The sequence below is a fragment of the Carex rostrata genome, chromosome 10, assembly GCF_964058835.1.
Source record: "Carex rostrata chromosome 10, lpCarRost1.2, whole genome shotgun sequence".
Taxonomy (NCBI): domain Eukaryota; kingdom Viridiplantae; phylum Streptophyta; class Magnoliopsida; order Poales; family Cyperaceae; genus Carex; species Carex rostrata.
The window spans coordinates 12265390-12292619 of NC_135927.1; the positions used below are offsets into that span (position 1 = coordinate 12265390).

At 37.8% G+C, this 27230-nt stretch overlaps 3 protein-coding genes and 1 pseudogene across 4 annotated transcripts; 3 read left to right on the forward strand and 1 right to left on the reverse strand.

Moving 5' to 3' along the window:
- Positions 1 to 11985: 11985 nt before the first annotated feature.
- Positions 11986 to 14277, reverse strand: LOC144560301 (uncharacterized). Its single transcript, XM_078309463.1, has 3 exons — positions 13422 to 14277; positions 12866 to 13235; positions 11986 to 12748 (listed from the first exon to the last, which is right to left on the reverse strand). Exons 1-3 carry the CDS (start codon positions 14275 to 14277, stop codon positions 11986 to 11988), a joined length of 1989 nt encoding a protein of 662 aa, XP_078165589.1.
- A 1981-nt stretch (positions 14278 to 16258) lies between these two features.
- LOC144560921 (zinc finger BED domain-containing protein RICESLEEPER 2-like) lies at positions 16259 to 17089 on the forward strand (annotated as a pseudogene).
- Positions 17090 to 17104: 15 nt separating this feature from the next.
- Positions 17105 to 18180, forward strand: LOC144560920 (zinc finger BED domain-containing protein RICESLEEPER 2-like). Its single transcript, XM_078310137.1, has 2 exons — positions 17105 to 18004; positions 18096 to 18180. The coding sequence occupies exons 1-2, from the start codon at positions 17105 to 17107 to the stop codon at positions 18153 to 18155; spliced, it is 960 nt and encodes a 319-aa protein (XP_078166263.1). The 3' UTR covers positions 18156 to 18180.
- Positions 18181 to 23694: 5514 nt separating this feature from the next.
- On the forward strand, positions 23695 to 26313 carry LOC144560557 (putative glucosamine 6-phosphate N-acetyltransferase 2). Of its 2 annotated transcripts, none has more exons than XM_078309786.1 (3): positions 23695 to 23818; positions 24806 to 24964; positions 25735 to 26313. In XM_078309786.1, exons 2-3 carry the CDS (start codon positions 24809 to 24811, stop codon positions 26065 to 26067), a joined length of 489 nt encoding a protein of 162 aa, XP_078165912.1. In that variant the 5' UTR covers positions 23695 to 23818; positions 24806 to 24808; the 3' UTR covers positions 26068 to 26313. The 2 variants fall into 2 exon arrangements, with proteins under 2 accessions (XP_078165912.1, XP_078165911.1); XM_078309785.1 differs by having other exon boundaries at positions 23714 to 23864.
- Positions 26314 to 27230: the final 917 nt, after the last annotated feature.

Here is a 27230-nt window from a genome sequence, read left to right on the forward strand (position 1 = left end):
TCATATAAACGGTTTATATGTTTTTATAAAATAGCATCTCAATTCAAAATGTAAAGTAATCCATTTAATGTGACAAAGTTCCCTTTGGGTCAGTCATCAGAACAAATAAAGGGGTTCCTAGGAAAGATTGGGACTCACATGGACCGCTTAAGTCCGCTCTTTCCTAGACATAACCGTCTTTCAAAGTGTAGAGATGATAGTTCTTACTCAGTTGCTTCGTCACACTATTAGATACTCTTTACATATCCGAAAGGTTTTCGAAAAATTGTTTTATCTTTTTCAGATGTGAAATCGTACCAAGAAATTCATATTTAACAAAACGTACAGAAATTAAAATCCTATTTTATCTTTCTCAGATGTGAAATCGTACTAAGAAATTCACATTCAAGAAAGCATACAGAAAATTAAAACCTAATTTCAATTTTCTTAATCTGGAAACCGAATCAAGAAAATTGTATTTCATTTGGTTTGGACTTTTAGCTACAAATATAAGAATTAAACTGACCTTCATATGCAACTAATTTGCAAAAAAAGGTATAATGATTTTAGAAATCAATCAGGGGGAGAGCATTGTGCTCTGATATCACTGTTGGGTTTTGGTGCTACCCTTGTACTGGCTTAAGTGCGGAAAAATACCGAAAAAAAAAAAAAACTTTACATCTAACTTAAGCCGAGGATCTATCTCCATGATTGATTTCTAAAACTAAATTTATTTAACAATTATATAAATTAATATAACATTATACCTTGGTTCCAAATTCTAATTGGAACTGCCACAGGTCTTGACTCGCTGCTGCTGCTGCAACTCCTCGGACAAAAGCACCAGATGTTTAATGCCTCTATCAGGAATCCACCAGGAATAATTAGATAGCAGGTATTTCTTCTGCCAGAAATACTATACCTGGGCCCACTTGATAGAGTAGGATTATTCGTATACGGTATGATTAATGAGATTAATCATATATGATAATCTACTCGATTAAGTTTGCAAGGATGACACATACCTAACTTGGACTTAATCAGTTACTATGAGACGATGAAATTAACACGAGTAAATTGTTTACTTAAGGATCGTGATATTGTACTGAACAACATCATCTGTGTAACTGGGGGTCATAATGTGCTGCCAAGTGCCACCTATGATCTATAGAAGTTAAAATAGTTTTAACTTTATTGCCAACATAACACAAATCCTATCAGGTCACACCGCATAGGAAGTAATCAGGGAATATTATTATTAATTATAAATGTTATAATTAATCAATAAGATGGTTTTATAATTAGTTATAAATGTTATAATTAATTATAAATGTCATAATTAATTATAAATGTCATAATTAATTATAAATGTCATATAGATGACAAGCTTAAACAGATTAAAGTTATCACAACTACTCGCAAAGAAATATAATTGTTCAGAATTATTCAGAATAATCATATAAATGGATTAGTATATTTGAGCCTTAATTATATTTGGAATATAATTAAGAAAGTCCAAAAGCCTAGGTCCATTACTATTCAATCCGGGCCTTTCCGAACCTTATACTATTAATTATGGGCCTTTTTGGGCCAATGGGCATTTTGGTAATTTACTATTCACTGACCTACTGTTCATGATGCCTATAAATAGGGGTGGAGGGTTGGAGAGAAGGCATACTCATTCCATTGTAAAGATTGGAAAGTCTGATTGATCGTCTGACGAAGTCAGGTTCCTTTCTTTCTCAATTTCGTATATATTTCTGAGTGATGTGAGTAGTTGTAGTCTCGCGAAGTTTGTGGTAACTTCGCTTTTGCACGAGGTTGTGAAAGTGAGAGTATCTGTGGATCGTGAAACAACTGTTTTTGCTGAGTGCCTCGAGTATAGTATTTCTGGCAGAAGAAATACTCGATCTATGGTTGTTCCTGGTGGATTACTGATAGAGGCACTAGACGTCTGGTGCTCTTGTCCAGCAGCAGCACCGAGGCAAGGCTAACGGCAATTCCAATTAGAATTTGGAACCAAGGTATAATGTTATGATAATTTATTTAATTGTTAAATAAATTTAGTTTTAGAAATCAATCAGGGAGATAGATCCTCGACTTAAAATAGACATAAAAATTTTGTTTTACGGTCTTTTCCGCACTTAAGCCAATACGAGGGTTTTGGTTGTATTAGCAGTTAAAACCCAATAAATTGGTATGCCTTTACCATCACCCTCCACCCCTATTTATAGGGTTAGTATGGCGGTTTCAAGGGGTAAGGTCGGTTTGCCCAATGACCAAAATGCCCCTAGCCTAGGGCTGGGCAAAATTGCTCGAACTCGCAACTCGCTCGTAACTCGCTCGTTAATGGCTCGCTTTAACTCGCTCATTTACAACTCGAGTCAGTTTCAACTCGAGTTGGCTGACTCGTTTAATAAATGAGTTGAGTTCGAGTTCAGCCCAACTCACTCATTTATAACTCGAGTTACATAGAATCCGCCACAGTAAATCCCAGCCATACCTAAAACCAAAATATCAATAGTTTGAGTCTCTCAGACCCTAGCTGTCACGCACCCAAATCAAAATCCCGCCAAACCAAACCCTAGACATTTAATCTCTCTCTCTTTTTTTTTGAAACAAAGACACATTTAATCTCTCTCTCTCTCTCTCTCTCTCACGCTAACTCTAACCCACCCAGCCCAAGCCATCGTTCCAGATTTCCGATTGATCGCCTTGTTCCAGTGATCGCCTTCGACGCCTTGTTCCAGACTTCCAGTGATCGCCTTGTTGCACGGCGAACTTGGGTCTCTCTTTCTCTCACTACTAGAGCCGTGCACGATGAGACCAGCATAGCGATCGCCTTGTTGCTTCTCTGTTAAGGTACTGTACCAGTGTTGATTGTGCATTATTTTTTATGAGTAAATTTTCTCAATTAGGCCTTAAATTTTGCATTATTTTTCTCTGTTAAGGTACTGTACCGGTGTTGATTGCTCACTTCACTTGTTACCGTGGTACTAAGACCTTGTCTTGATAATCCATGTAATAAGCTAGCTGGTCAAGAAAGGTAGAAGCTCTTGCAACAGTTCTATTCACCATTTCATGAAAAAGTGATGTAAACACTTTGATACAAACCATCTCTACTCTTAAAGTCAAACTATCCATGACTTATATCTAAACACTTTGAAGTCTCAGTCAGTAGAAAAAAAAAACTGCACAGATGTTATGGTGGCATATAAATTGCCCTTAACAAATTGGTGAACCAAAAATAGCTCTTGACCTCTATAATTTTTGAAACTTTTTGAGAATGTTGTATGTGAGATTACCATCATTTCCATATAAAGAAATAAAATTTCCATGTAGCCAATCGGTCAGAATAATTCTTCAAAATCTGACTGACCAAAAGGGTAAAACTGCACTGTGCTATATGCTGGTATTAGAATTAAGTCCCACAAAAATACAATATGAACCAGTTCTGAATTTCTAATGCATATCAATTTTTACTGATTTTTGTGCATATAAGTCATGATATAACATACATTATGAGATAAAAAAACCAAAAATGTAAGGAATTTCTATGATGAGGAATTCAATTTACTATAACTTTATTTTTTGCTTATATTCTATTACTTTAATTTACTATTTTTATTTTCTGTTTCAGTAACTTTAATCTATTTTGTAATTTTTTTTTAATTTGTTATTGTAGAATGTCTTCACATGGTGTGATAGATGATGCAGACAAGGCGATCGAACCTGTATCTAGTAGTGACAGTGTCACTTTAAGTGATGAACAAAGAGATATGGTTGACGGACCAGCTATAGAGGAGCCTAATTCTGAAGGCGCTGCCAAGCACAAACGGAAACATACATCCGAAGTTTGGAAATATGATGTGAATTTTACTACTACACAAGTAATAAATCCTAATTTACCCTCAATTCGGTTGCAAGTGTACAACCTTGTCAAGTAGTATTTAGGGATCGTCTCCACAGGGACAATTCGGAATATTAAACCTAACCTAACTAATTTAATTTAGTAAAAGGAAATAAAGGAATTTTGTTTGTTTTCTATGATGGTTTGGTTTGTTGCTGATCAAATTGAATTAACTAAATTCTAGGTCTAAATGTGGTTTTAAAGCAAGAATGAGAAATTAGGGTCTATTAGGGTTCCTATCCACTAATGTCACGATTAATTGATTTATTAAGGTTGTTCTTATAAATATGAAGGCACAGTTTAATGTTATCGGTATAAAGTGATATTTCTATGTTAATACCGTCTTTAAATTAGTATAAATGTCACCTCTCGGTACTTGGTTACACTAACCCAAAGTTATTAAGTCTTTAACTGTCCCAATTGGTATAGAAAGTTATTCGTCACCTCTCGGTACTTGGTACAATTTTCTAACCTATCGGGTTAAGCCCGTATAAGATGAGCGTCGCCTCTCGGTATTTAGCCTATCAAATACTCTTTTCTTTATGGTCAGGACTAAATATTCAATTTCTCAATTGTAAATACCGAATCCTAGGGTTTCATGCAATTTCGCTTAAGTCATCACAAACAAGTAATATAAAGAAAAGATCATACCAAGGAACAAGTAAATATAATATAAAATCAACTAATCCATGACATAAGTTTCAAGTTCAATCCCTAATCAACCCTAGAAATAACCTTAGCCAATCATGGCTGAAGCACACAAGAGAAATAACAAGTAAAAGAGTTCTAAAAGAAAGAAATCAATGTAACCGCTCGAAGAATTCGCTATCTTCTTCTCCCTTCTTTTGTCTCTCCTTTTTCTCCTTGTTCTCCTGTGCTTTTCTCTCTTTCTAATGTCTAAAATTCCTCCCTCAAACAGTTATGTCCCTTCCAGAAATAAAAACAACTAATAATAGCAAAAATCTCGCTCTGGAACTGTTTATTGCGGGCCGCAATAACCTCCATTGCGGGCCGCAATAATAATACAAATTTTTCTGTTCTGCAAATCTGTTCTGACTAGTTGGTTGCGGCCCGCAATAAAATAATTGCGGCCCGCAATAAAAGTGGAAATTCTCCAGACTTCGTGCTTTCTTGCTCCAGATAGCTCGTCTTCCTTCGTTAAGCTCCAAGCACTTGATTGCCTACAAAATAAACACAACTAGGGCAGTAACTTGAACTTTTAAACATTTCTAACCTAATTAAATTCTAATTTCAACAAAACTCGGCTTAATTCACACAACAAACCCTAGGTTTCAACATATATCATTTTGGCTTATCAAATTCCCCCAAGCCTAGTCTTTGCTTGTCCCAAGCAAGTCTAAACCCTCACAGGGATTCCCGGGTTTTGTCAATGTATTTTAAACCAAGTTATCTAAACTATCCTAAAGACTTAAAAAAAAATAAAAAATAAAAAAAATTGGTCAGTCAAGGCAATTTAGGTTCAAACAATTTAATTCAAAGCATGAGTGTGTCAAACAATTATGCGGGTTTCTTTCAATGATCTTCTTCACCTCACAAACGCACGTTTCGATTTTAATTAAGCAAGTTTATATCTATATGACACTTCAGAATTAGTTAATCCTAAATTTTTTTCTCCCCCTCGTTCTACAAGTGACAACCAATTCCAGAAAATCTTTTTTTTTTTTTTTTTTTTAAATTTAATTTTTGTTAGGGGTGTAGACTGTGCCTGATGCTTTGACTCTTTTTTTTTTTACTTATGCATCCGTCTGTTTTTGGCTCACTCATTTTTCCACTCATTTTTATTTTATTATTATATACATATATTTTTTTTTTATTTTTTTTTTCAGCCTACACCTTTGTTCAATTAAGTCCAATTAGAAAAGAATTTATGAGTCTCGCGCAAAGTTTCCTACGGGCACCAAGCCTTTCGGTAACTCTTGGCATTGCGCGTCTGAGACTTGATTTTCAACATGTAGAGAGGTTCTAATTTAAGACCACAAGTACTAAAGTGTCATAAAACATAAATTCACTAATTATTATACCAACTTGCGCCATGTGGTTATACCATTGAAATCCCCACTTAGATTGTGACATTCTCTCAAGACATTCAAATTTAATTGTTTTTACCCTAAATAGCACAGAACTTACCATTTTTTTTTTATACGAAAAGAAATAAATAACTTAAACCTAAGATACAATTCCTACAATTTTACCCCCCCAAGCCTAAACATTGGCACCGACCCGGTGCAGTAAAGAGGCTAATGAAAGGTAAAAAGAGGGGATAAAGAAACTCACAATGAAATCAGGCTGGAGGAGGTGGTGGAGCAGTCCCCTGAGAAGAAGATGTACCAGTCGCTGATGGTGCTGGACGTGTAGGTCTGCGGCGCCGCGGTATCGGGTCAGCAGAAACAAAGCCAGAGTCAGACATATGCCCATAGATGCGGTCCGTCCTATAGTAGGTGGCATGCTGCTGCTCAGCTATCTCATCCACCGTCCCTGCAAGGTCCGTGTACTGGACATGCATACGCCCCATCTGATCGGTGAGCCGAGTCATGTCAGAGTGAGAAGTGCTGAACTGACCCATCATGTAGGTCTGATGCTCAGTAAACTGCCCTCCTATGTGAGTACGGAGATCGGCAATCTGTCGATCGACAGAGTTGAACCGCTCATCCACATAGTCACGCAGCTTTGTGATGTTGGTGTTCATGGTCTGCATCAACTCGTACATTTGCTGCGGGGTCACTTGGTCAGCACCGGGAGCCCAAAAGGGAGGAGGCTGAGGCTGCTCAGGTCCAGGGATCCCAAATGGATCAACAGCGGCTTGTGTGGCAGGTGGCTGAGCCATATCAAGGGGCAGAATCCAAGTTGAGGGATCTGTCCTATCGATCGGTATTGGCAGAGGTACAGGAACCTGCCGACCGCTGGAAATGAAGAAGAAGGAGTTTCCGATACGAGAGAAAATGCCAGCCGACTGAAGATATGCCATGTCAATGAACTCGGTTTGCTTTTGTAGGCGATGGGCAGGGACTTTGTAAACTGGCCCGTCTGCAGAAATGACCCCATGGTAAATGGCAAGACGGGTCACCAAGCCACCGCATGATATCATACCGCCCGGAGTGGCATTTGTCCTCACGTTCAGGAGATTGTCAATGAAGAAGCTGCCAACGTGGGGTAATTTCTCGGGACTGGTCAGAGCATGGATCATGGCATAGATGAAGTATGTCTCGCACTCGCCCATGGTGCCCACTGTCTCACCGCGTGCAAAGATGGTGAAGGCGAGAGCACGCTGGATGTAGCGAAACACCGGGTGGCTGATCTGACTGGCCTTGTATGTCCGCCTCGGACCACCAATCAGCTGGCAGGAGAAGTCATAGAAGCTGGAATCCGGCTCCCAATTTGGCACCGTCACGGCATCAGGCTGGTGAGGGAAGCTCAGGAGGTTGCTGAGTTCCTCAATTGTGATCTGGTACTCTGCACCGTCCAGATAGTACTGCAATAAAACATCATCCTCCATGTGCAGTGTAGACAAAAACTCATAGGTCAAGGTGCGGTACGCAGGAAATGGTCTGGTACAGTAGTCCCAAATACCAAGGGAGGACATGAGGTAATGAACCTCATCTAAAATGCCTAACTGCTAAAGGGTAGGTATGTGAACATATTTGGGCTGGACAACCTTTTTGGTCCTAAGAATCTGAAAATTTTCACGTGCTTGTGGATGCACAAACCTAAGACCATAGTCAGGGTCACGGCTTTCAGGCCACTGATTCTGGGGTAGAGTGGTCCAGTCAGGCTGGTCAGACATTTCGATATCCCTAGACCCACTAGTGGCACTAGCTCCTCTATATTGTTTGGACCGTTTTCGTTGAAGGAAATCCTCATCCGGGGTTACCTTATCCTTTCCCCTTGTTTTTGGTGGCATTTTTTTGGTACCGTACGGTTCAATTCAAGTACAAGTCACAATTTGGTACAATTCAAGCACAATTCGCAATTCGATTATCTTGATTGATTCAATTGAAATTAAAGAGAGTTAGAGATACAACCGAATGCGCGCAATCAAACCAATGTGAAGTGATGGAGTCGAGTAGAGCAATCGAGAAGTCCAAACGCCGAGTCAATCTACCAAATTCCGAAAAAAATCAGCCTTTTAATGCCTTCTGTGAGCTTTATTGCGGGCCGCAATAAGTCTGGTTGCGGGCCGCAATAATGGTGGGATCTGCAAAAATCCCTCTGCCTCGTTGGTTGCGGACCGCAACAACTGTAGCTACAGGCCGCAATGGGTTGTGCAAAAGGTGGCTGATCTGACTTCTGGTTTGCGGGCCGCAAGGGTTTTGGTTGCGGGCCGCAATAAGGGTTGCGGTGGAGAAATGGGGTTTCGGGTGAGGTTTTCTGCGGTTCGATAAGGTGGTGGCTGCGGAGGGGTTAGGGTTAGTGAGAGAAAGTGAGATGGAGTAGAGAGTAGAGAGATATTAAGAAAGGGATTGAGAGAGAGATGAGCAAAAGAGATGGAGAGAGAAAGAGTTTGAAAGAAAAAGAAAGAGTGGAGGGTGAGAGAGAGATGAAAGAGATGGGGAAGGGGAAAAATCGGGAGAGAGAGATGGGGGAAAGGAGTCAGAGAGAGAGAAAGAAATTTTGCAAAAAGACCCCCCTTTTATCACAAATTTTCGCGTCTGTTCGGCCTCCATTGCGGGCCGCAATAAGTCTGGTTGCGGGCCGCAATGGACTCTCTTTTTTTTTCTTTTTTTTTTTTTTTTTTTTGACTCTCTGACTGCTTGGTTGCGGCCCGCAATAAAATTATTGCGGACCGCAATTAGCTGAAAAAAAAAACCTAATTTTCAGAAGTCTCTGACTGCTCCCTTGCGGCCGCAATAAAATAATTGCGGCCCGCAAGGAAACCTGAAATCTTCTGAAAAACCTAAATTAACCTATCTAAATGCAAATAAAATTTAAAAATACGAAATTTAAAATTGCAAAAAGGTAAATTTGCTTGGGTTGCCTCCCAAGAAGCGCTCTTTTAGGGTCTCGAGCTCGACCATTCTCCTCTTTTAGTTCATTTGTGCATCGGTAAGGGAGATGTTAATCTTCCCTTCAACCGGTTCTCCATGATTGTACACCTTGAGCCGCTGGCCATTTACTTTAAATGCGCCAGTTCGTTCGCTCCAGATTTCTACCGCCCCATGTTCAAACACGCGTTTCACCTGAAACGGGCCACTCCATTTGGACTTGAGTTTGCCTGCAAAGAGTTTAAAACGTGAATTGAACAATAAGACATAATCACCAATTTTAAACTCCCTTCGTATGATGTGCTTGTCATGCCATTGTTTTGTCTTCTCCTTGTAGATTTTGGCATTCTCATACGCGTTTAAACGGATCTCCTCAAGTTCATGCAAGTCGAGGATGCGTTTTTGACCGGCTTGGTGCATGTCGAAGTTGAGGGACTTGATAGCCCAGAATGCCCTATGCTCCAATTCGACTGGCAAATGGCAGGGCTTGCCATAGACAAGCTTAAAAGGGGTCATGCCAATTGGTGTCTTGTAGGCCGTGCGGTATGCTCAAAGTGCATCATTTAGCCTCATACTCCAGTCTTTTCGGGACAATCCTACAGCAGTTTGGAGGATGTGCTTGATCTCTCGGTTTGACACTTCAACTTGGCCACTTGTTTGTGGATGATACGGAGTCGCGACTTTGTGCCTTACACCATATTTCTCCATGAGGGCTTGAAATGAGCGGTTTATGAAGTGGGAGCCCCCATCGCTAATCACCACCCTTGGAACACCAAATCTTGGGAAGATTATCTTTTGGAAGAGGCGCTTGACGGTCTTTGAATCGGCCCCTGGGCTTGGTATTGCTTCTACCCATTTGGAGACATAATCCACTGCTACAAGGATGTATTTGTTGTTGCATGAACTCGGAAATGGCCCCATGAAATCAATCCCCCACACATCGAACAATTCAACTTCTAGGATGCTTTGTTGAGGCATCTCATGTCGCTTGGTGATGCTTCCCAACCTTTGGCATTTGTCACAAGAGACAACAAATTGCCTTGTATCCTTAAAAAGAGTTGGCCAAAAGAAACCTGCTTGCAGGACCTTGGCGGCGGTCTTGTTGGTTGAGGCATGTCCTCCATATGGTGATGAATGACAGTGGTGGAGAATTGATTGAACCTCATCCTGTGGAATGCAACGCCTATGAATCCCATCAACACCAAGCTTGAAAAGATATGGATCATCCCAAAAATAGTGCTTGGTATCCGCAAAGAATTTCTTCCGTTGTTGGTATGTGAGGTAGGGTGGTAGAACTCCGCATGCAAGATAATTTGCAATATCCGCGAACCATGGGTATTCGATTTTACCCACTTGGTAGAGCTGCTCATCGGCAAAAGAGTCATCAATGGGTAAGTCTTCATTTGGTTCAGGTTTGATGCGCGAAAGGTGGTCAGCTACAAGGTTCTCGGTACCCTTCTTGTCTCTAATCTCCAGGTCGAACTCTTGGAGTAAGAGAATCCAACGAATGAGACGGGGTTTGGCATCTTTTTTCGTGAGGAGATAGCGAACCGCGGCATGATCCGTGTAGACTATCACCTTGGAACCAACTAGGTAAGGTCTAAACTTGTTGATGGCGAAGACCACCGCAAGTAGCTCCTTTTCGGTAGTGGTGTAATTGACTTGAGCCTAATCTAGAACTTTGCTTGCATAGTAGATGGCGCACGGTTTTTTGTCAATTCGTTGCCCTAGCACCGCTCCAATGGCGTAATCGCTCGCATCGCACATGATCTCGAAAGATTCGTTCCAATTTGGTGGTTGCAGGATGGGAGCGGAGATCAATGCTTCCTTTAACCTATTAAAAGCATCTAGACACTCTTGGGTAAAATCAAATGGAGCATCTTTTAACAAAAGATTGGTCAAGGGCTTGGCAATTTTAGAAAAGTCCTTGATGAACCTTCTATAAAACCCAGCGTGTCCTAAAATACTTCTAACCCCTTTAACATTTGTTGGTGGAGGTAATTTTTCAATTACCTCAATCTTTGCACGGTCAACCTCTAAACCCTTAGCAGAAATCACATGACCTAAAACAACCCCCTCTTGTACCATAAAATGACATTTCTCCCAATTCAAAACAAGGTTTACCTCTTCACATATTTGTAGGACTTTAGACAGATTTAACAAACATCCATCAAAAGTGGTACCATAAACCGAAAAGTCATCCATGAAAACTTCCATAGACTTCTCAATTAGGTCAGAAAATATACCCATCATAGCCCTTTGAAATGTTGCAGGTGCATTGCACAAACCAAAGGGCATCCTACGGTATGCAAAGGTACCGTATGGACAAGTGAAAGTGGTCTTTTCTTGGTCATCAGGGTGAATTGGTATTTGGAAGAATCCACTATAACCATCAAGATAACAAAAGAAAGAGTGCTTAGCTAACCGTTCAAGCAATTGATCAATGAAAGGAAGAGGGAAATGATCCTTGCGCGTGCCGGTGTTGAGCTTTCGATAATCGATGCACATGCGCCATCCCGTCACGAGTCGTGTTGCAATCGGTTCGCCATTCTCCCCTTCTATCACGGTTGTCCCTCCCTTCTTTGGCACCACATGAATTGGGCTCACCCATTTGCTGTCGGAAATTGAATAGATGATGCCGGCATCAAGAAGTTTCTGAATCTCCTTTCGCACCACCTCGCTAAGGTTCGGGTTCAATCTTCGCTGTCCTTCAATGGTTGGCTTGTGTCCTTCCTCCATTAGAATGCGGTGCATGCAGATGGAAGGGTTGATTCCTTTGAGGTCATCAATGGTGTATCCAATGGCTTTTCGGTGCATCCTCAAGATTTGTAGAAGTTGTGAGGTTTGGTCTTGGTTTAGGGATGCGTTGACAATAACGGGATAAGTTTGGTTTGGACCTAGGTATTCGTATTGAAGGGTTGAAGGTAATGGCTTAAGTTCAACCTTGGGTGCGTCCTTCGAGGGTTCAGCAAAGTTGGGAAGAGTTTCAGTAGTTGAAACCTGAAGAATTGGGCTCAGAATACGCTTTTTGTCAATCTGGGAAGGGTTATTGCGGGCCGCAATAAGGTTATTGCGGGCCGCAATAATTTCTGAATTCTACAGGGTCTCTGTCTGGATTGGTTGCGGGCCGCAATAACCTCCATTGCGGGCCGCAATAATTTCTCGAATTTCTTCCTGCTCTGACTGGATTGGCTGCGGTCCGCAATAATCTCCATTGCGGGCCGCAATAAGGTCTACAGAACTCGTTTGGTCAAATTTTTCACACTCCTGATCCATCCAAGATTCAAAAGAACCCTTCTCCAAGCTGTTTATGAGTTCCTCATCTATCAACCTGTCAAGAATCTCAACACTACAAACACTTTGATCATTAGATGGATATTTCATTGATCTTTTGATGTCAAATGTTAATTTTTCTTCACCAATGTTCATTGTAATAATTCCATCATGAACATAAATCACAGCTTTTGCCGTATTGAGAAATGGTCTACCCAACAAAAGTGGTGTATGGATATCCTCATCCATGTCTACCACAACAAAGTCAATTGGTACAAAGAATTTACCAATTTGAATTGGTAAGTCCTCTACCACTCCTAGGGGTAACTTGACCGATTGGTCGGCCAATTGGAGAGAAATTCTAGTTGGCTTAAGTTCCCCTACACCCAACCTATCATAAACCGACTTTGGCATAAGACTTACACTAGCTCCTAGATCACATAGTGCACGTTTGAATTGGACATTTCCTATCGAACATGGTATGGAAAATTTACCCGGATCATCCAACTTTTTGGGCAATTCATTCATTACCATGGCACTACCGTTTGAGTCTAGGGACACCATTTGGACTTCTTCAAGTTTACGCCTATTCGAAAGGATATCCTTGAAAAATTTGGTGTAAATCGGCATTTGGGTCATTACCTCAGTCAATGGTAGGTTTACATGCAATTGTTTCAACAATTCAAGGAATTTAGCAAATTGCCTATCAGTTCTCTCATTCTTAAGCCTACCAGGAAAAGGTGCAAATTTATGAGGAGGAATGTAGAGAGGTACCTGTGCACTTACCTTTGGTGGCTCACCTTGAGATGGATTCGCTTGAATAGCAGGGTCGCATGGTGCAATTGGTGTAGCTTCCTTTGAGGCGGAATCCTTGTGTGTGGAGATGTGCTCATCATTGCTTCTTGTCTCTTCACTTTGCGGCTGCACATAGGCATGCTTTGGCATGGGTGGATCCTCATATTGCGTACCGCTACGAAGCATGTGCCTAACCGCCTTGACATCCCTGGGATTGTTCTCAGGTTTTGGTGGAAGGGAACCCGGTTGGCGGGAGGATTGGGTAGCTTGTTGTGCAACTTGGTTTTCAAGCATTTTGTTTTGGGTTGCCAACATGTCTACCTTTTTGGTCAATTCATCGAATTTTTGATTTTGACTTGCCATGAAAGTCTCCATCATTAATTCGAGATTGGACTTTGGTGGTGCATTAGAACCATACCCTTGGTTTCCATAACCTTGATTTGGTCTATTAAAGTTTGAGTTACCTTGGGTTGATTGGTCATTTTGTCTCCACGAAAAGTTTGGGTGATTCCTCCAACCGGGATTGTAAGTATTGGAGTAAGGGTTGTTATTTGGTTTGAAATTGCCTTGGTTTATGGCATTAAATTCCTCATGACTAACCTCATTACCTATACCACAATTCAGTGCTAAATGATCGGTCCCACCACAAATTGAACAAGGAAGAGAAGAAGGATAATTTACCGATTTTACGCTCATTTGATCAATCTTGCGATTTAAAGCGGCAATTTCTGCGGCCATGCTTGAATTCGAGTTCACCTCCTTCATTCCCCGTTGCAGGATGACCGGGGTCTCCCTAGGGTTGTGCCATTGGCTTTGGTTGAGAGCCATGTCATCAACCAATTTGTATCCATCAACAGCCCCTTTGTTCATGAGACTACCTCCAGCGGCTGCGTCTAGCATACCCTTGTCTTGTGGCAGAAGACTGTTGTAGAAGATTTGCAACAGGTTCCATCCTTCAATTCCATGGTGAGGGCAGCACCTCTGCAGCTCTTGGAACCTCTCCCATGCTTCGCTTATGGTTTCATCCCCTCTTTGTCGGAAATTGTGGATTTGATGGCGCAAGGAGTTTGTTTTGGATGGTGGAAAGAACTTGTTGAGGAAAGCATTCGCCACCTTAGGCCAAGTGTTCATGTTCTCGGGCCGTTGTCCCCTTATCCACCCCTTAGCCTTATCTGCAAGGGAAAAAGTGAAAGCCATCACTTTAAGATCATCAGGAGAAACAGTTTGTACCTTGATTGTACTGTAGATTTCTTCAAAGTTGGCTAAGTGTTGCGTGGCATCTTCATGAGGCAGACCATGGAAAAGATTTCGCTGCACCATGCTAACCCATGCAGGAGGAATTTAGTATTCCTCAGCATTGATAGTAGGTGCAGTGTACCCCAGGTGGATTTCCTCAGCCCTAGGCGCAGTAAAGTCCCTCAAAGGGCGGTTGGCATCGGCTGCTTCAAGATTTTCTCTCTCTTGGTTAGCTGCCCTCAACCGTTGGAGTTCATTTGCCATCCGATCCCTTTCTCTTTGGAGGTTTTGAAACCTAGCATCATCATTGCCGGACGACATGTCTAACCGGCGTGGATTCAAGGGAAAGAAAGGTCCCCTTGTCGGGTGCTTGTTTCTTCTCTGGTAAAAAAGATGAGTTGATCCTCTCCTCGAAAACCACTCTACCAAATCTGTGGCGTCCGGAGTAGGAGGTTCCTCTGCCAGATTTCAACCTAAATCAAAAGAGAAAGGAAATAAAAGAAAATTAAAAACAATTACTAACTAAATTACTTAGGTCCGAAATAATATTCACCGTTGTCCCCGGCAACGGCGCCAAAAACTTGATGTGAATTTTACTACTACACAAGTAATAAATCCTAATTTACCCTCAATTCGGTTGCAAGTGTACAACCTTGTCAAGTAGTATTTAGGGATCGTCTCCACGGGGACAATTCGGAATATTAAACCTAACCTAACTAATTTAATTTAGTAAAAGGAAATAAAGGAATTTTGTTTGTTTTCTATGATGGTTTGGTTTGTTGCTGATCAAATTGAATTAACTAAATTCTAGGTCTAAATGTGGTTTTAAAGCAAGAATGAGAAATTAGGGTCTATTAGGGTTCCTATCCACTAATGTCACGATTAATTGATTTATTAAGGTTGTTCTTATAAATATGAAGGCACAGTTTAATGTTATCGGTATAAAGTGATATTTCTATGTTAATACCGTCTTTAAATTAGTATAAATGTCACCTCTCGGTACTTGGTTACACTAACCCAAAGTTATTAAGTCTTTAACTGTCCCAATTGGTATAGAAAGTTATTCGTCACCTCTCGGTACTTGGTACAATTTTCTAACCTATCGGGTTAAGCCCGTATAAGATGAGCGTCGCCTCTCGGTATTTAGCCTATCAAATACTCTTTTCTTTATGGTCAGGACTAAATATTCAATTTCTCAATTGTAAATACCGAATCCTAGGGTTTCATGCAATTTCGCTTAAGTCATCACAAACAAGTAATATAAAGAAAAGATCATACCAAGGAACAAGTAAATATAATATAAAATCAACTAATCCATGACATAAGTTTCAAGTTCAATCCCTAATCAACCCTAGAAATAACCTTAGCCAATCATGGCTGAAGCACACAAGAGAAATAACAAGTAAAAGAGTTCTAAAAGAAAGAAATCAATGTAACCGCTCGAAGAATTCGCTATCTTCTTCTCCCTTCTTTTGTCTCTCCTTTTTCTCCTTGTTCTCCTGTGCTTTTCTCTCTTTCTAATGTCTAAAATTCCTCCCTCAAACAGTTATGTCCCTTCCAGAAATAAAAACAACTAATAATAGCAAAAATCTCGCTCTGGAACTGTTTATTGCGGGCCGCAATAACCTCCATTGCGGGCCGCAATAATAATACAAATTTTTCTGTTCTGCAAATCTGTTCTGACTAGTTGGTTGCGGCCCGCAATAAAATAATTGCGGCCCGCAATAAAAGTGGAAATTCTCCAGACTTCGTGCTTTCTTGCTCCAGATAGCTCGTCTTCCTTCGTTAAGCTCCAAGCACTTGATTGCCTACAAAATAAACACAACTAGGGCAGTAACTTGAACTTTTAAACATTTCTAACCTAATTAAATTCTAATTTCAACAAAACTCGGCTTAATTCACACAACAAACCCTAGGTTTCAACATATATCATTTTGGCTTATCAAAATATTTTGTGGCTAAAGAAGTAAATGAAAAAGGGAAGATGGTGCAAAAGTTAGAGTGTATGTATTGTAAAAAGAGGTACAAAGGCGTGATGGGAGGCCCCACAACAACTCTTAAGTGACACATCGAAACTTGCGCTAATATAAAAAAGGCACAAGGTAATTCTCAAGGTCTTCTCAAATTTGAATCATGTGATAATATTGTTGTACCTGGTTTGAACTCGAGTGGGGTGTTTGATCAATTGAGGTGTAGGGAAATCATTGCCAAGATGATCATGGCTCATGAGTTGCCTTTCACATTTGTTGAATATCAATGGTTCAACATGTTAATGAAGTACATCACTCCTCTTTATCAAAAAGTGAGTAGAGCAACCATTAAAAGAGAGTGCATAAAAGTGTTTGAATCAGAAAAAGAGAAGTTAAAAAAGGTCTTTAGAAGTATCGATAGGATCTCACTCACGAGTGATTGTTGGACATCGAACCAAACGATTGGGTACATGTGCTTGACAGCTCATTATGTAGATTGTAATTGGAAATTGCAAAAGCGCATCATTAGTTTCAATGAGCTTGCACCACCCCATAGTGCTGAGGTAATTTCGGATGCTATTTTAGATTCTCTTATAAATTGGGGTATTCAGGACAAAATTGGTACAATAACTCTAGATAATGCAACCAATAATGACAGGGCAGCTACCATTTTAAAGTTTAGTTTTTAAGAGAGGGGCAAATTACATTTTGACGGGTTGTTTTTTCATGTGAGATGTTGTGCTCACATTTTGAATTTGGTAGTTCAAGATGGTCTTAGTGTGATTAATGATTGTATTGGAAAAATTAGGAATGGAGTTAGATATTTTAAAAAGCCCCCGGCTCGTCTTTTGAAATTTGGTGAAATAGCAAAGGGTTTAGGTATCCAAACTAGTCGGTCACTATGTAGTGATGTGAAAACTAGGTGAAACTCAACATACCTTATGCTTGAATCGGCTCTTTATTACAAATCCACCTTTCGAGGATATAAAATGAGAGACAATAACTTTGAATGGTTGCCCGATGAGAATGAATGGAATAAAGCCGAAAAAGTGTGCAAGTTGCTTCAAGTTTTCTCGGATGCCACTAACCTATTCTCGGGGTCATTGTACCCAACAGCAAATCTGTTTCTTGTGGAAGTTTTTAGGGTAAAAAAGGTGATACATGAGGCTTATCATTCGGGTGATAAATTCTTGGTGGATATGAGTAAACCTATGTATGAAAAGTTTAACAAGTATTGGGGGGAAATTGGAGTGCTCATGGCAATTGCATCCATTTTAGATCCACGGTTTAAATTGCTCTCGGTGGAGTTTACTTTTAAAAGGTTGTATCCAGTTAATGAGGTTGATAACAAGATTAAAGAGGTGACTAGTAAGTTGAAATGTCTCTATGAGAAGTATTCAAATGTTGAAATGACGGCTCGGAAGGCGGCTAAAGTTGCTGCAAGTACCTCAGATTCGGCAGCAGCTGCTGCCCATACCGTTGCACTATCAAAAGAAGATGACTTCTATGCTTTTCTTATGACTACAGAGGAAGAAGGGCCACCCAAATTTGACCTTGATGTGTATTTGGAAGAACCCAAATATTCAGTAAGAGTTGATGGTACATTTGATGTTTTGAAGTGGTGGAATCAAAATTCCAGCAAGTATCATATTTTAAGCAAGTTGGCGTGTGATGTGCTTTGTATTCCGATCACAACTGTGGCTTCGAAATCGGCCTTTAGTGCCGGGGGGCGTATATTAGATGACTATCGAAGCTCTCTTTCGAAAGATATGGTGGAGATTCTAGTTTGTGGAAGTGATTGGATAAAAGCTAACTCAAAAACCACATTACAAACGTTGCAAGTATGACTTTAATTTTATATTTCCATTCATTTATCTTTTAAAATCTAAATGCTTCTTGATATTTATTGTTGACTAATATTTATTTTTGTAGAAATCTGCAAAAGAGGAAGAGGAATTGGAAACTCAAATCCCAACGATCAATGTTAATTAAGTAAGTTTTAATTCTAAATTCTTTTATGTGTATAAGCTGAACTACTAGCAACTTTCTTTTTACAATCAGAGCCTTCTTTATTTTCTATTTTTGTGTGTACAGGCTGAACTATATCACAGAAAGCACAATCTGTATTTTGATTTTAGAATCATACAGTGCCACTTGTTGATACTTTATTAGTTTATAGTACCACAATGACACTTGAATTACTGTAAGATATGCTTTATTGTTGTTTACTTGAATTTTTATTATTGATACAGCAAGAAAATCAAATAGAATTTATGCTTTTATAGTTATGTAGTCATTGCATTTTATCTTAGTAACAATAAAATAGAATTGATGCTTTTGTAGTTATGTAATCATTGCATTTTATCTTAGTAACACTTTTGGAAATGCAGAGTTACAGATGAAGTTGTCGGATATGATGGTTCGGAACTTTACGTGATGATTTTGACAAGATGAAGTTGTTAGATACTAAGTGGTGTTTGTTTTTGTTGAATTATTTTTGTTAAGTTGTATGAAAAATTGTTGGTGCTTGAATACTAAGTTGTTGTTGTTTGTTTTAATTAGACAAGCTCATAGTCCTCATGAACTTTTAAGTTATAAATCAAACAATCTAAAAGTCCTACATCTTATTTTTGTATGGAATCAGTAACCACCAATATTATTGTTATTATTGATGTTATTTTGTTACTATTTTGTATTTTTTTATTAAATAGAATTTGTTTGTCTGTGAAAGAAAGGTGAAAGAAACTATTCATTGTAAACGAGTTGTGAGTCAACTCGAGTTGATAACGAGCCGAGTTCAAGTTGGCTCTACAGCTCGTTATTACTATCCCAACTCGAGTTGGCTCGCTCGTTTATTAAATGAGCTGAGTTCGAGTTGGGGGTAACTCGCTCAAACTCAGCTCATTTATAGCCCTAGCCCTAGCCTAATAATGTATTTACAAAGACCCAGAATGGATAGTTCAGGGCCCATAATGAATAGTATTGGACCTGGGCTTTTGGGCTTTAAATCTTGGGCTTTCTTAATTATATTCTAAATGTAATTAAGGCCCAAATATGTTAGCCCAAATATATAATTGTTCTGAACAATTATATTCCTTTTTGGTCTGAGTTGTGATAACTATTGTACAACGTGTCATACACGCTTATAATTTTATTCTGTTTAAGCTTGTCAACTCTATGACATTTCTATATTAATTATAACATTAACATTTAGCCATCTTATTAATTAATTATAACTGTCTATAATTAATAATAAGATTCTCTAATTTGGTTCCTATACGGCGTGACCCGATAGAATCTGTGTTATGTTGGCAATAGAATTAAAAGTTGTTTTAATTTCTATAGATCATAGTTGGCTGCTGATTTTACTGTTTTGTGCAGCCACCGTTGGATCAACAATTTTGTAAAATACTTAATAAATAGTAAAAAAATTCAGAAAAAATGTAAAATTTGGTCTCCAAGCACATATTAATATAGAGAACAAGATGAACGGTTCGGATCGACTGTTTGGATTTTGAAAAATCAAATTTGGACCGTATGTATTTTGGCCCATATACATTCAAATGCACATTAGTCACTCTATATATATAGAGAGAGAGAGATAGAATATATATATATATATAGAGAGAGAATATATATAGAGAGAGAGAGATGGGCTACGGTGAGTTGTGAAGTAAAGCGACTATTTTACTTCACACTCATATTTTGCAATTTGAAAATCCAAACGACCGATCCGAACCGCTCAACATTATCTCCATATTGAAATGTGCTTGGAGACCAAATTTTACATTTTTTGGTATTTTTTTACTATTTATTAAGCAATTTTGAAAATCACTGATCCAGTGGTCCAGAAACTTTTACTGTTCACAGCAAAACAGCAGTTTTCAAAATTGCATAATAAATAGTAAAAAAAATTCTAAAAAAATATAAAATTTGGTCTCCAAGCAAATTTCAATATGGAGATCACATCTAACGGTTCGGATCGGTCGTTTGAACTTTCAAAATGAAAGGCGTGAAGTAGAAACGCATTTTACTTCGCAACTCATCGTAGCTCATCTCTCTATATATATATTTTATGAAATGAAATGGTGAAGTAATAATGTTATGATCAGTGTTAATTTGGATGAAATTGAAAATTTTGTTGTCATAATTAAGGTGCTAACGAAGTTTTCTAATTAGTATGGGCAAACAAAATGTCAACTCAGAGAAAATGATGTATTACGCTAATAAACTTAGCATCAATCAAGATGTAAATGATGTTAATCTTAATTAATTTAATCTTAAATGACTAGTTAAATGAAGAGAAGGACAACAAAGAATTTGAAGGACACGTTATTAGCGGAAAATAAAGAAGAAAAATATCCAACAAGCACAATTAATCATTTTCCAAAAAAAAGAATGTAGAATTTTTACAGATGCGCGCATCTAAAAGTTCAGGGTCATATATATATAAACAAGATAAATAATGGTTCTTTGAAACACATGAAATATTTCATTGACAAGTGCTACATCAAAATTCAGTGCAAGCATTTTTAGAATTTTGAACCTCATTCTAAATTTAAAACAAATAATTATCTTTTATTTTCCTTAATAAAAATCAAAATATCCATGCTATGAAGTAAATATATGGCTGAATATTTTTGGCAAAATATATGATTTTGAAATCAATGAAGAATTAAGATTTGGATTCATAAACAAATGCACCATGAAAACACTCACAACAACCAAAAAAAAAAAAAACGAGTGTTTAATTTAGTGATATTATCCGTATAAAAATCACATATTTCAAAATATGAATGAAACGTTATTTAAAAATATTAATCAGGTAGATAACATCAATCTTTACCAACAAAAACTAACAATGAAATAGTTGAGATTTGCTGCTCATAGCTAGTGAATTGAAAAAACCCAACCGGGTCAGACCTGGCCGAACCGTGGACCGTCCTCGAACCAGCCCGATCCTAGCTAGATCCCCGGACTGACCCAAACTAATCCTAGGGTCGGGTCTAGCAAGAATTTGGACCAATTTTTTGAACTAGACCCCGTTCCCCCCCCCCCCCCCCCCCCCCCCCCCCCCCCCGAAAATCCGACCCGCCCAAACCCCCGACCCAGACCAACCCAAGACCCGCCTAAATCCAAACCAGACCGGACTAAACAGAAACATACCAGTTTCAGCTAGAAACAGTCTTATTTCAGCCAGAAATAGTCCATTTAAAAAAAAAAAAAAAAAAAAAAAAACTAGATCCTAACCCAACCCGGACCGGATCGCGCTAATTTTGGACAAAGAGTCTAGCACGGGTTTGATCCAACTCCCCCAAATGAAACCCAATCCTAGCTAACCCGTAGATCTACCGGACCCAAAAACCGTGGGAACCGTAGCCAGGGCAGTTCGGACCGACCTGTTTGGTAAACACTACTCATAGCTACAGCCACTGAAATAATTCTCGTGTACTTGACCTTCTAGAAGAATTAAAAGTGTAACTGCATTATTGATTGCATGCAGCTTTAAATTTCTGTGCATAATGAAAAACTAATTAATGAGAAAGAGAAGCGACGAGAATTAGACACGAGGTACGGAGCAAACATAAATGTCACATATTTATTAGATGACATGTTGCTTTCCTAGCTTATTAATTAATTGAAAGTTACAAAATTATACTTAAAATTGTTAATTTTTTCCAACAAGTGTTCTCCCCATAAATTAATTAGAACATTCACTGGATTAAGCTACAAGCACGTAGATAGAATTATAAAAGCCAAAAGTAAGTATTTTTCTTTGGAAGAGATCCTAGAATTGAGTAATTCAGTAATTATGATATATTAAAGACCGTTAATTTTTAGAGTGTTGAAATTTTGAGTTAATTTATGTACGATTGACCATATATTATACCATCTCGTCATATTTAATATACATGATAAAATAAATGAATAGATAGATCATGTCTATAATATATACTTTATTTCTTGAATGATAAAAGAAATGAAGTTTCAAATAATCCTTTTTATGTTTATGTTTCAATTTATGAATAAAGATTGTATTAATTAATTAGATAGTCAATATCTTTTATGCGAATAAATGTACTTAAATCCGTGAGATGACTTTCAATAGAACCAGAGACCTACTCTGTTGAGTCTCACATCACTTTCACTGTCGAAATAAATGTCATGTGGGCACCTTAAATTGGTACTACCAAATTAGGTATATTTTGTGAAGGCAGAGGAAAATCTACGTAGCCTTATTATCAACCTTGCCTCGTACCAAATTCCAAATTTTCCAAGGAGAAAACTTGATTTGAGTAATCTGCAATTTAATTGTAATTGAGGTCTTAATTCACCTATTGAGATGGATTAAATTTATTAGAGACCTAATTTTAAATTGACGTGCAGTCAGAATGATCTAATAAATTTGCATTTGGTATAATAATTGAGACCTAAACGGCTAAACCTCTTATTTCATAATGTTGACCTAATCAATTAAATAAATGAGATATGCATAGATGCAAACAATTATGAGAAAATTAAGATGTAACAATTCAAACGATAAATTAATGCCAACAATATATACCTTTCACATAATTCAAACAATAAATTCCAACGGCAACTTCCATAAAATTGAATTCTACTTGTTAGTGATGAGTTTGTTGACAAAAATGAGAAGCCAAACTATGTAAGGGTTGCACGAGGAGTTTTGTTATGAAGGTAACACATTATTACGAAGTCAAATGTTTCTCACACGCCAGGTCGCAGTATGAATAAGAATCTTTCTGTGGATATTAAATATTTAAATAACTTATTCTTTAATTTTTACTTAAAACAAAAAAAAAAATTACCCGTGAGCTTAAGCTTGATCTGTCAATCAAATATTTAACATGTATCATTCTTTGATAACACTACTTTAAGCAATAGTTTTGAGCGCGCATGAAAATGGAGATTTAAGCAAACAGTCGGTCCGTTTACTTTATATTATAACAAAAATTATGTTATTTATCATTATAATTAAATAAATATTATGAACTTTGATATTTTAATAATATTTATATATATATATATATATTTTTAATAAACATCAGATATGTATCTGTTGTATTCGAAAAATATAAATAAATATGGATATGATTTATCCGATCCGTTTTCACCAGTGATAATGAAATATAATTTTCTTTTCACGTGTCTTAAAAATCGTTGCATAGAAAGTTATTGTTCTTTTAAAGTAAAGGATTCAAATTTTGAATGGTCCGGATAGCTTTCAGGGGTGCTTTGGAAACTGAAATTTGTTTAAAAGGTAAACTTTTAATCGGCATGGATTCAATTTTTTTAAATTAATTTTTAAATACTCAGCCCAAGCCCATTTAAACAATAATAAAATAAATTAAACATTAAATATTATTAATAATAATAATCTAAGTTCGGCCCAATGACAGATAGCCCATCTCCTCTTTATTTATTTTACTTTCTTCTACGCTATCTTTTTTTTTTTTTTTTTTTTTTTTTAAAAAGCAAAAAGCCTGTTTCATTGATATGAAACTTTCAAGTTCTACGCTATCTTCTTCCGACTCAAAACCTTTTCCCATCCCTTTCACCGAAATTCTCTCCTCATTCTCTAACAAAAGTCGAATCTGAAAAATCAGTCAGAATCAGCGGAACTCGGCGTCTCGGTGAGTCTCTTCCGATTCAAGTGGTGTTCTTGAGATTTGAACAACGGTTGGGCTTTTGTTTCGGCCTATCTTTTTTTCTTTTTTTAATATTTGTTATCCCATCTCAGCATGTCACATAGCAATTAACTAGCATTATTTATATATTATTTTAAGATGTGAATGTGAATCACGTGGCTTCCATTTGTTTTTTATGCTGCGTTCAAATAAAAAAATTGAAGCTGCAACTACCTAGTTTATTCTAAGATTTTTAAATGACCAACTGCATTTCTGGTTACAAGGTGCCAAGCAACCATTTATTTGTCCGTTATTATTTTTTTGTGTTGTTAAAATGTGGTCTCTTTGAGAAATTAATTAGTGAGTAAAGGACTAAAATTTAAGCTTGAAAATTCTGATTAGAAAATCAGGTCTATCCCAAACCCATATTTCTTGGATTTGGGTCTAATAAAATAACACCAGACGCAAAATTGGCAATCTATCAGCCTACTCACCTGTACTGTGAACTCAGACCAGCAGAATAACCTGAAATAAACAGTCCATATTCTGACTGACCTGAAACCCAAACCCGAAGACTGGTACCCAAATTATCGGGAAAAATGACCTAAAAGTAAATGAGCTAACTGAATACCTGAAAAGGAATCTATCCACCAGTAATCCGAAACAGCCAAATTCTAATTGACTCAACTTTATCTGTTTATTTGCCACCATCAGTAAGCATCAAACATATATTGCACTGATACTAGCTCTGATGGATGTTGTTATCAATAATTTATTTGTTATTATAAAAAAAGGGATGTGCTGCGGAAAGCTCCCACACGTTGTGGGGTCTGGGGAAGGGAATTTCTAGGCAGCCTTCCCCTCGTATTTTTGCAAGGAGGCTGATTCAAACAATTTATTTGTAATTATGGAGAACAAAACTACTGAGCCAAACAACTGATATTGGATTTTGTTCAGTTATTTTATATCATTTGAATTTTCTTTTAATATCAGATAATGGAACTGGAGCCTTTGGTTGTAAATGAAAAGATAAACGGGCACAAAACTGAGCTGAATATTCGTCGACTGGAAATCTCAGACCATGCAAAAGGATTTGTAGAGCTCCTCAGCCAGCTCAGCACGTGCCCTTCTCCCTCCCAATCAGAATTTGAGGTAAATATACAATACCAACTAAGATATGCACTTGTTAATTAATAGGCTTTAGAATAGTGCTCTATATATACCACTGTACCTAATATTAAAATATAGGTCAAGTGGGCAATTGGTAGTGTTTCTACTTTATTCAGAGGGATGACCTAGTCTATATTAGTTGGTATTTCTAAGAACATAAATGCTGATGTTAGAAAAAACCTTTGCAGTGAATCTGTGTCCCAATTTCAAAATGTTATTTTACCCCGAAACAACTGTAACTCATATCCATAGTACCCAGCAAGCTACCCCGATAGTTTTAAACCATACATTACCATACAGAAAAGCTAGTGCCTTAATTTAAATTCATATGTTACATTACTCATAGGATTAACTTAAGACAGATGGTCCTCAAGTGATAACATATTTCATATTCTGATTCCTGAAGTTCCTCAGTTGTGATGTAGTCCTTACATGATACCTAAATCTAGCGAACTATTGCTCTCCATACTCTTCCTCAGTTCATGTTACGGCTTCTGTAAAATACATTTGGCCAACTTTTTCTTTTTTTTAGAAGGTAGGGCTAAATCAGTACCAACCCTTGTAAGGACTAAAATAATAGTTCTAAACTTAAGGTACCTTGTAGGAAAAGGTATAGCACTTTAGTCTCTAGTGGTTGTTACTTGTTTGTGTAGTTTATTGATGTGTTATATTCAAAGTAGTCATGTTTTTGGAATATTGTCATCTTTTAGGCTGTATTAGTCCTTCAATTCTGATGTATTTTCTACTGCCAGGCCCGCTTTGCTGATCTGGCGGCACTAGGAGATGATCACCACATAGCAGTGGTGGAGGACCCCACATTGGGTCGGATAGTTGCCACAGGCAGCATATTCATAGAGAAGAAGTTCCTTAGAGGTTGTAGCAGCGTGGCCCACATAGAGGATGTGGTCGTTGACAAGGCAACTCGTGGGGCCCACCTCGGGCAGCGCATCATCAACTACCTTGTTGACCGTGCAAAGGATGCCGGCTGCTACAAGGTGATTCTAGATTGCACCCCTGAGCTCAAGGTTTTCTACGAGAAGTGCGGTTTTGAGGAGAAAAATGTGCAGATGGCACTCTATTTCTGACCGACCGGGCTATTTCGCCATCATTCTTCCATTCAGTTTGTTCATTTTTGCCTTTAATTTTTTAGAAATATCATAGATTTGAGCCGAATGATGGCAAAACCTCATGAAACCAGGAAACAATGTTTTATGCAAATTTCCTTGGTCATGCCATTTTATAAAGCTTGTGCTTGGTCAAAGCAGCCATTGATACTCTTTGTAATTTATTATTATTTTTTTTAATACAAGCTAGTATTTATCAGGACAGAATCGGGTATTGACATCCTGACTACTTAAGACTAGTAGAATAAGGCTGTAGCTTGTTTGGCTGGCTTAGTTTGAGTAGTGTTGTAGTACACTGTTAAACTTAGACCAATGAAACATACTCAGAATATTAAATTAAAATCATTACTTTTGGAATAGACATGTCACTTCACTGGAGATTGTTTACGCATAAAATTCCTTGGTACTCCTACGCACTTACTAGTACTAAACTGGATCATTTTGGATAACAAATATTAGGCCTTGTTGCCCGGGATCCTGACCGTCCCCACAACCTGCGATTGGATAATGAAATATGATTACGTGCACAACCTATCTTTTTTCATAATATGACAAGTAATATAATGCTCATCAGCTTTTGTAAATGAAGAGTAGAACTAGGGTGTGCTTAAGTTCATCAAATCTCTTGGTGAACTCAAGTCTAAAATTTGTTAAATCGGTTTTAAATGACGAATCTGAACCATTAAAACCTGTCTACCTTATTATACTTGACAGCCACTGTCAAGGATTTCAAAAAAAAAAAAAATCCGTCTACCTTACTAGTGATGCGTCTATGTGTGAAAGTTTTAAATATTTGAATTAATTTAGTTTAAAGTCAAGCAGTCAAAAAATGTTCAAAAATGAATGCATTAAAATTAATTTATTAACCTTCTAATTAATTTTGACTGATTGACTTTATACGAAATTAATTCAAATGTTTAAAATTTTCACATGTAGACACATCACTCGCAAGGTAGGCGGTTTTTCAACTAGAGGTGTAAACGGTCGGATTTAGATCAGATAGTGGTCTTACCGTATCTGTATCCATTATAATTTTTCGGATACGAATACGGATCGGATATCAGACGGATACATATATTTTTTTATAATTGGCTTGTTGGTTACAAAACATCTATTATATTATT

What these genes read in the sequence shown, in the direction of transcription:
- LOC144560301 (XM_078309463.1), bottom strand. Translation starts at nt 14,277, where the DNA reads ATGGTGCAGCGAAATCTTTTCCATGGTCTGCCTCATGAAGATGCCACG. An exon ending in AAATGACCAATCAACCCAAG is followed by an intron (nt 13,236 to 13,421) that starts GTAACTCAAACT and finishes TTGAAAACCAAG; the next exon opens with TTGCACAACAAGCTACCCAA. An exon ending in AAGAATGAGAGAACTGATAG is followed by an intron (nt 12,749 to 12,865) that starts GCAATTTGCTAA and finishes CCTTTCGAATAG; the next exon opens with GCGTAAACTTGAAGAAGTCC.
- LOC144560920 (XM_078310137.1), top strand. Translation starts at nt 17,105, where the DNA reads ATGCTTGAATCGGCTCTTTATTACAAATCCACCTTTCGAGGATATAAA. An exon ending in CCACATTACAAACGTTGCAA is followed by an intron (nt 18,005 to 18,095) that starts GTATGACTTTAA and finishes TTATTTTTGTAG; the next exon opens with AAATCTGCAAAAGAGGAAGA.
- LOC144560557 (XM_078309786.1), top strand. Translation starts at nt 24,809, where the DNA reads ATGGAACTGGAGCCTTTGGTTGTAAATGAAAAGATAAACGGGCACAAA. An exon ending in CCTCCCAATCAGAATTTGAG is followed by an intron (nt 24,965 to 25,734) that starts GTAAATATACAA and finishes TTCTACTGCCAG; the next exon opens with GCCCGCTTTGCTGATCTGGC.